This window comes from Anser anser (assembly GCF_964211835.1).
Source record: "Anser anser genome assembly, chromosome: 39".
Taxonomy (NCBI): Eukaryota; Metazoa; Chordata; class Aves; order Anseriformes; family Anatidae; genus Anser; species Anser anser.
The window spans coordinates 123,451-133,744 of record NC_139760.1 but is presented as its reverse complement, the minus strand read 5'-3'; the positions used below and the strand labels follow the sequence as shown (position 1 = coordinate 133,744).

Genomic DNA, 10,294 nt, shown 5'->3' with positions numbered 1-10,294 from the left:
TTGGGGGAAGTTGGGAGGGGTTGGGGTGAGTTTGGGGGGGTTTGGGGAGGATTTGGGGGTAGTTTTGGGTGGTTTGGGAAGAGCTTTGGGGGAGCTTTGAAGGTTTGGGGAAATGTGGGATGGGTTTGGGGGGAGGATTAGGGGAGGACTGGGGTGAATTTGGAGGATTGAGGGTAGTTTGGGGGGTTGGGGTGAATTTGGGGGGAGCTTTGGGCGAGTTTTGAAGGTTTTGGGGGATTTGTGGGAGCTTTGGGGGGGACGGGTGAGTTTGGGGGGAAGTTTTGAGGGATTTGGGGTGAGTTTGGGCGATTTTGGGGTCGTTCGTGCTGTTGGGAACGGCAGAGTCTGTGCTGGGGGCGTTTCAGAGCGGCTCTGCCCCGTTAATGAGTTAATTAGCCCGGAGCATAATGAGGGGAGGCGGGGGGGGGAGGCCGCGCGGGCTGCCCCAGAGCGTGAGGCGGCGGCGGAAATGGCCGAGCGGTGCCGGAAAAGCCGCGCGGGGGGAGCGGGGGGAGCCGAGAGCCTCCGGAAGCTCCCGAGCGCTCGGGGCGGGGCAGGCCGAGGCCGCCACAGGCAGCCTCAGGGCCGGGGGCTGCGGGTCCGGGAATCCCCCCCGGGGCTTCTCCTCAGCGATCCGGGGGGATTTGGGGGCGAGGGGAGCCCCAAAAGGCCCCCCCGGAGCTCTGAGCCCCCAGGGGAAGCCCCAAGCCCCCGAGGATGAGGCCGCGCTGGAGCAGAGCCCGCTTGGGCCCTTCCTGGGGGGGATTTGAACGGTTTAGGGGCACGCTTTAGTGGAAATTTCTCCAAATTATGTTAAGAGATCTTTCCAACCTTAAAGATCTCACAATTTCATGGAAGAAAAAAAAAAGAAAACTTTTTTAAGCTCCAAACATTCTTTTAATCCAGCCCTTTCTTTTTAATACCCCAAAGCCTCACTGCAGTCCTTAAAGCTGACGTTTTCACCCCAAACGCCATTTTTCAATGCTTGCGGACCCTGTGTTTGGAAGCCTCAATTGAGGGTTTTAAAAGCCTTTTTTTTTTTTTTTTTTTTCAGGTCTAAGCCCGTTTGTGAGGGCTTGAGGACAAGCCCAGGGTAAAACCTCCACATCAAAGGGGGTTCTTTCCAAGCTTAAAGAATTTATCATTTCAGGCTAAAAAAAAACTCTTTTAAGGGACCACAAAATGGCCGCCCTCACTGAGGGCCCCCTCAGCCTCCCTGCTGGGCCCGGCCTGCGCCGTGAGGGGGGAGCCGAGGCTGTGCCCCCCTTTTTGGGGTCTCCTCGAAAACAAATCGAAATTCTGAAGGACTGGGGGTGGAAAACAGGGCTGTGTGGTTTTACGGCACGCGGTAAAGAGCAAACTTTCAAGGATTTGGGTGGAAAATTGAGGGGTCACACCCCATCCCCATTCTGAGACGATAAAGTTTTATTTTGGGTGGTAAAATCCACCCTTTTCAGCCCAAAAGCTCCATTTGAGGTGAGAAAACCTTCTTAGACCGTGCCTGGAGGAGTTTGAAAGGTTTAGGGGCGCGCTTTCATGGGGGATTTCTGCAAATTAGGCTGAGAGATCTTTCCAACCTTAAAGATTTTATCATTTCAAGCTAAAAATAAAACTTTTTTAAGGGACCACAAAATGGCTGCCCTCCCTGAGGGCCCCCTCAGCCTCCCTGCTGGGCCCGGCCTGCGCCGTGAGGGGGGAGCCGAGGCTGTGCCCCCCTTTTTGGGGTCTCTATGGCCGGGGGACTCTTCCTCACCCCGGGGGCTCCTCTTCACCCTGGGGGGCTCCCGACCAGGACAGGATCTGCAAAGTGGGCACTTGCCAAGTGCTCCTGGCTGCAGCTCTGGGTCTTGGTGGCCCCCCAGGAAAGCCCCGAGGCCCCAAAGCAAAGCTCTGAGCCCCGCAGGGAATCCCAAAGCCCCCAATGGGAGCTCTGAGCCTTTTGCGTGGTGCAGCTGCCATTTTGTGTGGTGTGGCCGCCATTTTGTGAGGTGAGGCTGCCATTTTGTGAGGCGAGGCTGCCATTTTGCATCGCAATTCCAACTGCCCCCCCCCTTCAATACCGGCCCCTCCCCTAATTACCACCCCCCTAATTACACTTTCCCCACGCCAATTATCGTCCCAGGCAGTTGTGTAATGCCACAGAGCGGGGGATCGAGGGGTGCGGGGGTTTTCCTGCATTGAGGCAGCTGAGGGAGCCGCCAGGGCCTGGCAGCCACAGAATCTCACAGAATGACAGAATCTCACAGAATGACAGAATTTTAGGGATCGGGAGGGGCCTCGAAAGACCATCTAGTCCAATCCGTGTCCCTGGTGGATGAGGGAAAGGCTGCTGATGTCATCTGCTCAGCCTTCAGCGAGGCCTTTGGTGCGGTCTCCCACAATATTCTCCTGGAGAAGCTGCAGCCCAGGGCTTGGACAAGTACACTCTTTACAGAAAAAGAATGTGTTTCTTTGAAAATATGGTTAAAAACTGGCTGGAGGGCCCGGCCCAGAGAGTGGTGGTGGTGAAGGGAGACAAATCGAGCTGGTCGTGAGTGGTGTTTGCCCAGTGGGGCCCACCCTCGTTAATAGCTTTATTAATTATTTGGATGAGGGAACTGAGGGAATTACCCTCAGGAAGGTTGCAGATGACACCATGTCCTGCCTCGGCATACTGCGTTCACCTCAGAGTACTGCGTTCACCTCGGAGTACCACGTTCAGCCTCGGAGTACTGCATTCAGCCTCAGAGTACCGTGTTCACCTCAGAGTACCGCGTTCACTTCAGAGTACTGCATTCAGCCTCAGAGTACCGCGTTCACCTCAGAGTACTGCGTTCACCTCGGAGTACTGCATTCAGCCTCAGAGTACTGCATTCACCTCAGAGTACTGCGTTCACCTCGGAGTACTGCGTTCACCTCAGAGTACCGCGTTCACCTCGGAGTACTGCGTTCACCTCGGAGTACCGCGTTCACCTCGGAGTACCGTGTCCAACCCCGAGCACCGCGTTCAGATTTGGGCCCCTCGCTACCAGAAGGACATCAAGGCCCTGGAGCATGGCCAGAGCAGGGCAACAAAGCTGGGGAAGGTTCTGGAACACGTCCTGCGAGGAGTGGCTGAGGGAACCGGGGTTTGTTTGGTCTGGAGAAGGCTCTGGGGAGACCTCCTTGCTCTCTACAACTCCCCGACTACGTTCTGGGATGGAGTCGAAGGATATGGTCCATGAACGCGTGGCTACGGGCCCGGTGCCTCAGGCAGGGCTTTGGGTTCTTGTTGGGGTCATCCAAGGCGCGGTGGGACAGCCCCCGTACGCCCAGCGTGCTCCTGCACGGGTTGATGTCCTTCTTGGGAGGACGAGGAGCGAGTAGAAGGTCTGGGGGTGAGAATTAAGGGGCAGGGGGATTTCAGTGACCCCGACGTCTCCTGGAAGGCCTACGCAGCCCAGGCGGTTCCTCTGGTGTACCGAGGACTCCAAGGCGCCAACGAGGAGAGGAGCTGCCGGGCCTCGTCCTCGCTAACGAGGGGCTCACGGAGGCGGCAAAAGTTGTGGGCAGCGACCTCGGACTTCGGCAGGGTCGGACTTCGGCCTTTTCGAGCGTTCTCCAGGGGAAATCCCACGGGACGAGGTACTCGAAGGCAGAGGATCGAGAGAGTTGGGTGGAATTCAAGGATCAGGGGCAGCGCGTCCCAGCGGGTGGGAGGCGGAGGACGGGGAGCTGCGGGGTTGGGCGAGGCCCGCTCGAGGGGAAGAGGAGCGTCTGCGGAGGACGGAAGGAGAAGGAGCTGCTGGGCCAACCCGAGTGGCAGATGACCACAAGCCAGCACCGTGCCCCGCTGGCCTTCTTGGCCTTCGTCCTCTTCCTGGGGGTTCTCAGGAGGTCGGAAGAGGTCCTCGTCCTCCTCTGCTCTGCCCCGGCGAGGCCGCGTGGGGGACATCGCGTCCAGTTCCGTGCCCTGAGCTCCGGGAGGACGGGAGCTGCTCGAGGGAGGCCGGCGCGGAGCTGTGAGGATGACGGAGGCTGCGGAGCGCCTCCCTTAGGAGGAGAGGCCGAGGGGGTCTTTAGCTCGGAGGACGCCGAGGGGTGAACGCAGGAGGCTCCGGACAAACAGGAGACGAAATTTATTTGTGGTGAGGGCGGCAAAACGTGGAGCAGGCTGCCCGGGGGGGGTGCGGAGGCTCCTCTGCAGGCATCCGAACCCCCTGCGGCCGTGAGGTGAGCTAGTCGTCCTTGCTCTGGCAGGGGGATGGGTCCTTGGACGTCCCTTCAGAGCCGGAACCTTCTGGGCTCTCCTCGGGCTGGGGCTCGGTCTTCGGCCTCTGGCGGCGCCTTCGAGGCCAGCAGCAGAGCGCCGCCAGCGGGTTCCACGGCACCGGCAGCCGCCGGAGCCACTTGCGATGCTGCAGCAGGGCCTGGATGGTGCGGGAGGTCTCCGCGCGCACCGAGGGCGCCGCGTCGTGCATCATGGGCTGCAGGACTGCGGGAGGACGGAGAGAGGCTGGAGCCTCCGCTCGGGCCGCGGAGACCCCTCCGGGAGCCCCCCAGCCGGGAGGAACGCGGGGAGCAGCCGCTCCGAGCGCCCCGCGGCCCCCCCGATTCGTTCCCCCCCCCAGCCTCCACCGCGCCTCCCCCGGGGCGGAGGCCCGGCCTCCAGTCCTCCCCCGCCCGGCCTCCAGTGCTCCCCTCACTCACTGTCGATGATTTCGCGCAGCTTCTCTTCGCTCTGGTCCTGGAGGAGCTCCGCGGCGAGCCCTAGGAGCAAAGCCGCCCGTCAGCCTCCGCCCCGGGCAGGGCGAGGGGAGGCTACGGGGCCTCTTGCGGAGGCCGCGGGGCCTCTTGCGGAGGCCGCCGGGGCAGGGAGGTGGCCTCACCAATGAACCTCACGGTCTCCTCGCGCACAGATGCCTGAGGGTCCTCCAGGTACGCCCGACTCTGCTGCAGCCGCTTCTCCACCCGGTCTCGATCCTGCTGCAGCTGGAGAGGCCGCGAGGCTCGGTGAGCCTCCCCGGCCCCGTTTCTTCCCCCCGCCCTCCCCCCAACCTCGGGGAGCCCCCGAGAGCCCCCCGCCAGCCTCGCCGCGGAGGCCGCCCTCACCAGGCACGCTCTGATCCTCCAGGTCTGCTCCATGTGGGCCACGTCCTTCAGCTCATCCCACCACAAGAGCTCCGCCGCCGCCATGAGGGCTTCTTGGGAGGCCTGCGAGGCAGCGGAGGCACGGGGCTTGGCGCCAGCTCCTCACGCCCTCCGGCCTCGCCGCGAGCCTCCGTTGCCGGCGCTTACCTTGGCCACGCTGTGGGTCTCGTCGCTCATGCGCAGGTAGAGCGGGACGAGGATCTTGCGCACCTTCTTCCACATCTGCGTCTTGTGCCTCCACAGCACGCGCTCCATGGCCGCCTTGAAGAGCTTCATGGAGCTCTCCCGCACCGCGGCGGCCTCCTGGGGAAGAGGAAGAGGAAGGGGGACGGGGGGTTTCGGCTGCGTGGCTCCGGCACGGGGCGGGCGCCGCGGGGCCGCGGAGGCTCGTCCTCCCGCTTACGTTGTCCAGGAGAGGCTTGACCACGTCGACCAGCTCGAGGGCGGTGAGGCTGGCCGCCTTCTTCTCCACGATGCCCAGGATGTTGCCGCAGACCGCCAGGGCCGCCGCCGTGATGTGGGGCTTGCCGAACTGCAGGGTCTCCAGCACGTCCGGCAGCAGGCACTGCCCTGCCTTGGCCTGCGCCGAAAACACCGGGGCGTGAGGAGGCCGCCGCGCCGCCAGCCGAGGCCGGGAGCGGGGAGGGGAAGAGGGCGGAGGCTCACCAGCTGCGGCCTCTCCATCAGCGCCGCCAGGCCTTTGAGCGCCAGCCAGAGCAGGTGGAAGTTGGCGGTCCTGAGGCAGCGCTGCAGGCACTCCACGTCCCGCAGCTCCTTGGGGACGGGGTCTTCGGGGCGCTGGGCGTAGAGGAGGCTGAGGCGGACGAGGCTGAGGTCCTCGGCCACCCCGAGGAACTCGCGGATGTTCCTGTCGTGCAGCAGCAGGTGGAGCTCGTGCAGGAGCCGCTTCGCCATGGCGGGCACGGCAAACATCACCTCCCACATGTCCATCGAGGCGCTGCGGGCACGGAGAGGGCGTTATCGGCGGGGGCCCCGCGGGGTTATCGGGGGAGCCCCGGGGGCTGCGGTTTGGGGTGCCCTGGAGGCTCGGGGGCCGGTACCTTTCTTGGGACGGGCAGATGAAGAGCACGGTCATGAGCACGGAGCGGGGGAAGCACTCCGTGAGGAGGACGAGCAGCTCCAGGAGCCTCTTCTGCACGTCGGGCGCCGGCTGCTTCTTCAGCGTTTTGAAGAAGAAGTTGACGAAGTGCGGGACCTGCCGGGGGGACGCGGGGGGGTGAAAAGCGGCCTCCTTTCCTTCCCTGCCGGGGGGGGCGTCGAGGCCGGGGGAGGGGGCTCAGGGCGGGGGGGCTCTCACGTCCGCCAGCCAGCTGATGGGGTCTCGGGTGGTCGCGTCGAGCAGAAAGGAGACCCAGTGCTGGTCCTCGTCGCACACGCCTTCTGTCACAAGCTGCAGGCAGGTGAGGATGAGGTCCGTCCTCTGCGAGATCTTCAGGTACCTCCCGAAGGGCTGCGGAAGGCGAGGAGGAGGTTGAAGAGGAGGCCGGGGAGGGAGGAGGCCCCGGCCTCGAGGCTCTGGGGGCTGCGGGGAAAGGGGGGGGAACGACGCGGCCGGGGGTGGCCGAGCCGCTCACCTCCAGCGAGGAGCACTTGGCCAGGAACTCGCCCAGCTTGCAGACCCTTTCCATGGCTCTCCTGCGGGCGAGGGCGTTCGCGGAGGTGCAGAAACGCATCAGGGCCTGCGAGGAGAAAAGCGAGCTGCCGGCGGGGCTCGGGAGGGCTGGGGGCTGGGGGCTGGGGGGGCTGGGGGGGAGCCCCTCAGGGAGAAGGGGAGCCCCTCGGGGTGGGGGGGAGCAACCTGGGGTGAGGAGGAGCCCCTCGGGGTGATGAGAAGCCCCCCAGGATGATGAGAAACCCCCCGAGGTGAATGAGAAACCCCCCAGGACGACGAGAAGCCCCCCAAGGTGAATGAGAAGCGCCCCCAGATGACAAGACGCCCCCCAGGACGATGAGAAGCCCACCGAGGTGAATGAGAAACCCCCCGAGGTGAATGAGAAGCGCCCCCAGATGACAAGAAGCCCCCCAGGACGATGAGAAGCCCCCCGAGGTGAATGAGAAGCCCCCCAGGATGACGAGAAGCCCCCCAGGACAACGAGAGCCCCCCAAGGTGAATGAGAAGCGCCCCAGGACAACGAGAAACCCCCCAAGGTGAATGAGAAGCGCCCCCAGATGACAAGAAGCCCCCCAGGACGACGAGAAGCCCCCCGACGTGAATGAGAAGCCCCCCAGGACGACGAGAAGCCCCCAGGACGACGAGAAGCCCCCCAGCCGGGCGCGGGACAGACCTGCACGACGCTCTGCAGCTTCTCCGGGAGCTTGGTGGCCGGCGGGCTGAGCAGCAGCAGCTGCAGCATGCTGTCCACGGCGTGCATGGTCTGCGAGTGGGGGGGAACGAGCGTGGGGTGAGCGTGGGGCTGGGGGCGCCCCGGGAAGGGCCCTGGGGAATCCCCCGGGGAGGGGAGGGAGGGGAGGGGAGGGGGCGCCGGCACCCACCATCACATAGAAGCGCGCGTTCAGCTTCTCCTTGGGGGGCAGCAGGAAGACGCTCTGGAAGCAGGTGTCGAGCAGCCGCAGCATCTCCCTCACCTTGATCACCTGCACCGTGCTGCGAGGAGAGGGGGGGGGAGTGAGGCCGCAGCTGAGGCCCGGCCTCGAGGAGAGGGCGCGAGGCGAGGCCCGGCCTCCCGAACCCAAGAACCCTCGGTCGAGGCCGGAGGCGGCCCCGGGCGCGTACCTCAAGGCGGCGACGGCCAGCATGGCTTGCTCTCGCACCGGAGACTGCAGCTGGTCCTGGGGCTCCGACGCCAGCACGATCTGCGGGAGGGGAGCGGGACGGGAGCTGGCACCCGGCCCCCAGCCCCCGGCGGCACCCAAGGTTGCAGCAGCCCCCCCCCGGCCGCCCGCCTCACCCCCTTCTCACCTCGATGTGCCTGGCCACGTCGGTGCGGCGACAGAAGCAGTCGAGGCCCGCCGACAGCCCCTTCTCGCGGGCGGTGGTGCAGACGCTGCAGACGCTCTCCAGAAACTTCATTTTCTGCTCCTCGCTCAGGTGGCTCTGCGGGAGACCCCCGGTGAGGGGGGGGAGCCCCGGCTGGGAGCCCCCCCCCGCACCCCGAGCACCCACGGGGGTCGCCTTTACCTTCTGCTTGTCGCTCACAAAGGCATCAATGGTGCTCACGGCCTCCTCTTCCTCCTGGTACACGGCCAGGTCGTCGAAGGCTGGGGGAGAGACAGCGAAGGGGGCCATGAGGGGAGAGCGGCGGCAGGGGCGGCGGCGAGCCCCCCCCGGGGGAGCTCGGCGCGTTCGTGGCGGGGGTTTCTCTGCACTCACGGCCCGGCAGCGGCACGACCTCCTCCTCCTCCTCCTCCTGCTTCACCTCGAGGAAGTCGGAGGATTCCTCAATGGGGGTGGCCCAGCTGTCCACCCAGGCCAAGCGGGGCCGCTCGGGGGGGGGTTTGTCTGCCATGGTGAGGGGGGCGCGAAGGGAGGGAGTGAAGCTCCACTCGGGGGGGTCTCCGGCTCGCTCCCTCTCGCTCCTGCCCTGTCCTGACAGGCACTGGGGGGGCGGCGAGGCGGTGACATTTTTTATGTCATGACACGGCGCGGGTCGCTAAGGGACCCCCCCAGGTCACAAAGGGACCCCAGCGACAGCACCCACCCGGTGCCACCCCCTTCAAACTCCTCCAGGCACGCTCTAAGGAGGTTTTCTGGCCTCCAACGGAGCTTTTGAGTTGAAAAGGGTGGATTTTCCCAAAATAAAAGTTTACCAAAATAAAACTATGTCTTCTCAAAACTTTGCCCTCTCAAATCTTTATTCTCTCAAAACGAAATTTACCAAAATAAAACTTTATTCTCTCAAAACTGGGCCAAGGTGTGACCCCTCATTTTTCCACCCAAATCCTTGAACGTTTGCTCTTCACTGCGTGCTCTAAAACCACAAAACCCCGTTTTCCACCCCCAGTCCTTCAGAATTTCGATTTTTTTTCGAGGAGACCCCAAAAAGGGGGGCACAGCCTCGGCTCCCCCCTCACGGCGCAGGCCGGGCCCAGCAGGGAGGCTGAGGGAGCCCTCAGGGAGGGTGGCCATTTTGTGGTCCCTTAAAAAGATTTTTTTTAGCCTGAAATGATAAAATCTTTAAGGTTGGAAAGATCTCTCAACCTAATCTGGAGAAATCCCCCATGAAAGCGCGCCCCTAAACCTTTCAAACTCCTCCAGGCACGGTCTAAGGAGGTTTTCTGACCTCCAACGGTGCTTTTGGTCTGAAAAGGGTGGATTTTCCCAAAATGAAAGTTGACCAAAATAAACTTTGTCCTCTCAAAACTTAATCCTCTCAAAACTTTATTCTCTCAAAACAAAATTTACCAAAATAAAACTTTATTCTCTCAAAACAGGGCTGGGGTGTGACCCCTCATTTGTCCACCCAAATCCTTGAAATTTTGTGTTTACCATGTGCTCTAAAGCTCTAAACCCACAAAACCCCGCTTTCCACCCCCAGTCCTTCAGAATTTCGATTTTTTTTCGAGGCGACCCCAAAAAGGGGGGCACAGCCTCGGCTCCCCCCTCACGGCGCAGGCCGGGCCCAGCAGGGAGGCTGAGGGGCCCTCAGGGAGGGCGGCCATTTTGTGGTCCCTCACGGAGCACAGAGGGGCTGAGGAGAGATGGCTGCCCGTGGCTTCTGGGGGGGACGCGGGGACGTGTCAGGGAATGGGGGGGCTCTGGGAACGGGGGGGGCTCTGCTAATTACAGTCCTCAGTCGTTAGGGTTGGAAGAGACCTCCAGGGTCATCTGGTCCCAAAAACTGAATGTGGGACTCGAGGTTGAACGCAGTGCTCGAGGATCCCCCCCACCCCCGAAAATAAAGCTTCAGAAAGCACCCCCCCCCCAAAAAAAGCACAAGGTCCCCTCAAACCCCCCTAAAAGCCTCCCAGAACACCCCAAAACCCCTAAACCTCCCCCAAACCACCCAAGGCAGCAGAATCCCCCCCATGGGGCGCAGGTTTTCCCCCAGGCTCGGCCTTGAGCCCTCACAAATGGACTTAGAACTGGAAGGAAAGGTTTTAAAACCCCAAAATGAGGCTTCGGACCCTAAAGACAGGGTCCCCTAGCACTGAAAATTGGGATTTGGTGTGAAAAAGGAGGGTTTAATCCTGCAGTGAGAATTTG

The 10,294-nt window shown here is 62.6% G+C and overlaps 1 protein-coding gene across 5 annotated transcripts; it reads right to left on the bottom strand.

Annotated features, from left to right (window-relative positions):
• Nucleotides 1-28: 28 nt before the first annotated feature.
• On the bottom strand, nt 29-10,002 carry LOC310888555 (uncharacterized protein). 5 transcript variants are annotated; one of them, XM_083815338.1, is made up of 14 exons: nt 8,462-10,002; nt 8,051-8,349; nt 7,624-7,944; nt 7,416-7,505; nt 6,705-6,809; nt 6,428-6,580; nt 6,171-6,325; nt 5,776-6,067; nt 5,513-5,689; nt 5,257-5,412; nt 5,071-5,172; nt 4,848-4,950; nt 4,669-4,728; nt 29-4,453 (listed from the first exon to the last, which is right to left on the bottom strand). In XM_083815338.1, the coding sequence occupies exons 1-14, from the start codon at nt 8,595-8,597 to the stop codon at nt 4,197-4,199; spliced, it is 2,406 nt and encodes an 801-aa protein (XP_083671464.1). In that variant the 5' UTR covers nt 8,598-10,002; the 3' UTR covers nt 29-4,196. The 5 variants fall into 5 exon arrangements, with proteins under 5 accessions (XP_083671464.1, XP_083671463.1, XP_083671462.1 ...); XM_083815337.1 differs by having other exon boundaries at nt 5,513-6,067; nt 6,428-6,809; nt 7,624-7,735; nt 7,865-7,944; XM_083815336.1 differs by having other exon boundaries at nt 5,513-6,067; nt 6,428-6,809; nt 8,051-8,185; nt 8,270-8,349.
• Between the last annotated feature and the right edge of the window lie 292 nt (nt 10,003-10,294).

What these genes read in the sequence shown, in the direction of transcription:
- LOC310888555 (XM_083815334.1), bottom strand. Translation starts at nt 8,597, where the DNA reads ATGGCAGACAAACCCCCCCCCGAGCGGCCCCGCTTGGCCTGGGTGGAC. An exon ending in ATCTGCCCGTCCCAAGAAAG is followed by an intron (nt 6,068 to 6,170) that starts GTACCGGCCCCC and finishes CCGTGCCCGCAG; the next exon opens with CGCCTCGATGGACATGTGGG. An exon ending in AGACCCACAGCGTGGCCAAG is followed by an intron (nt 5,173 to 5,256) that starts GTAAGCGCCGGC and finishes GCTGCCTCGCAG; the next exon opens with GCCTCCCAAGAAGCCCTCAT.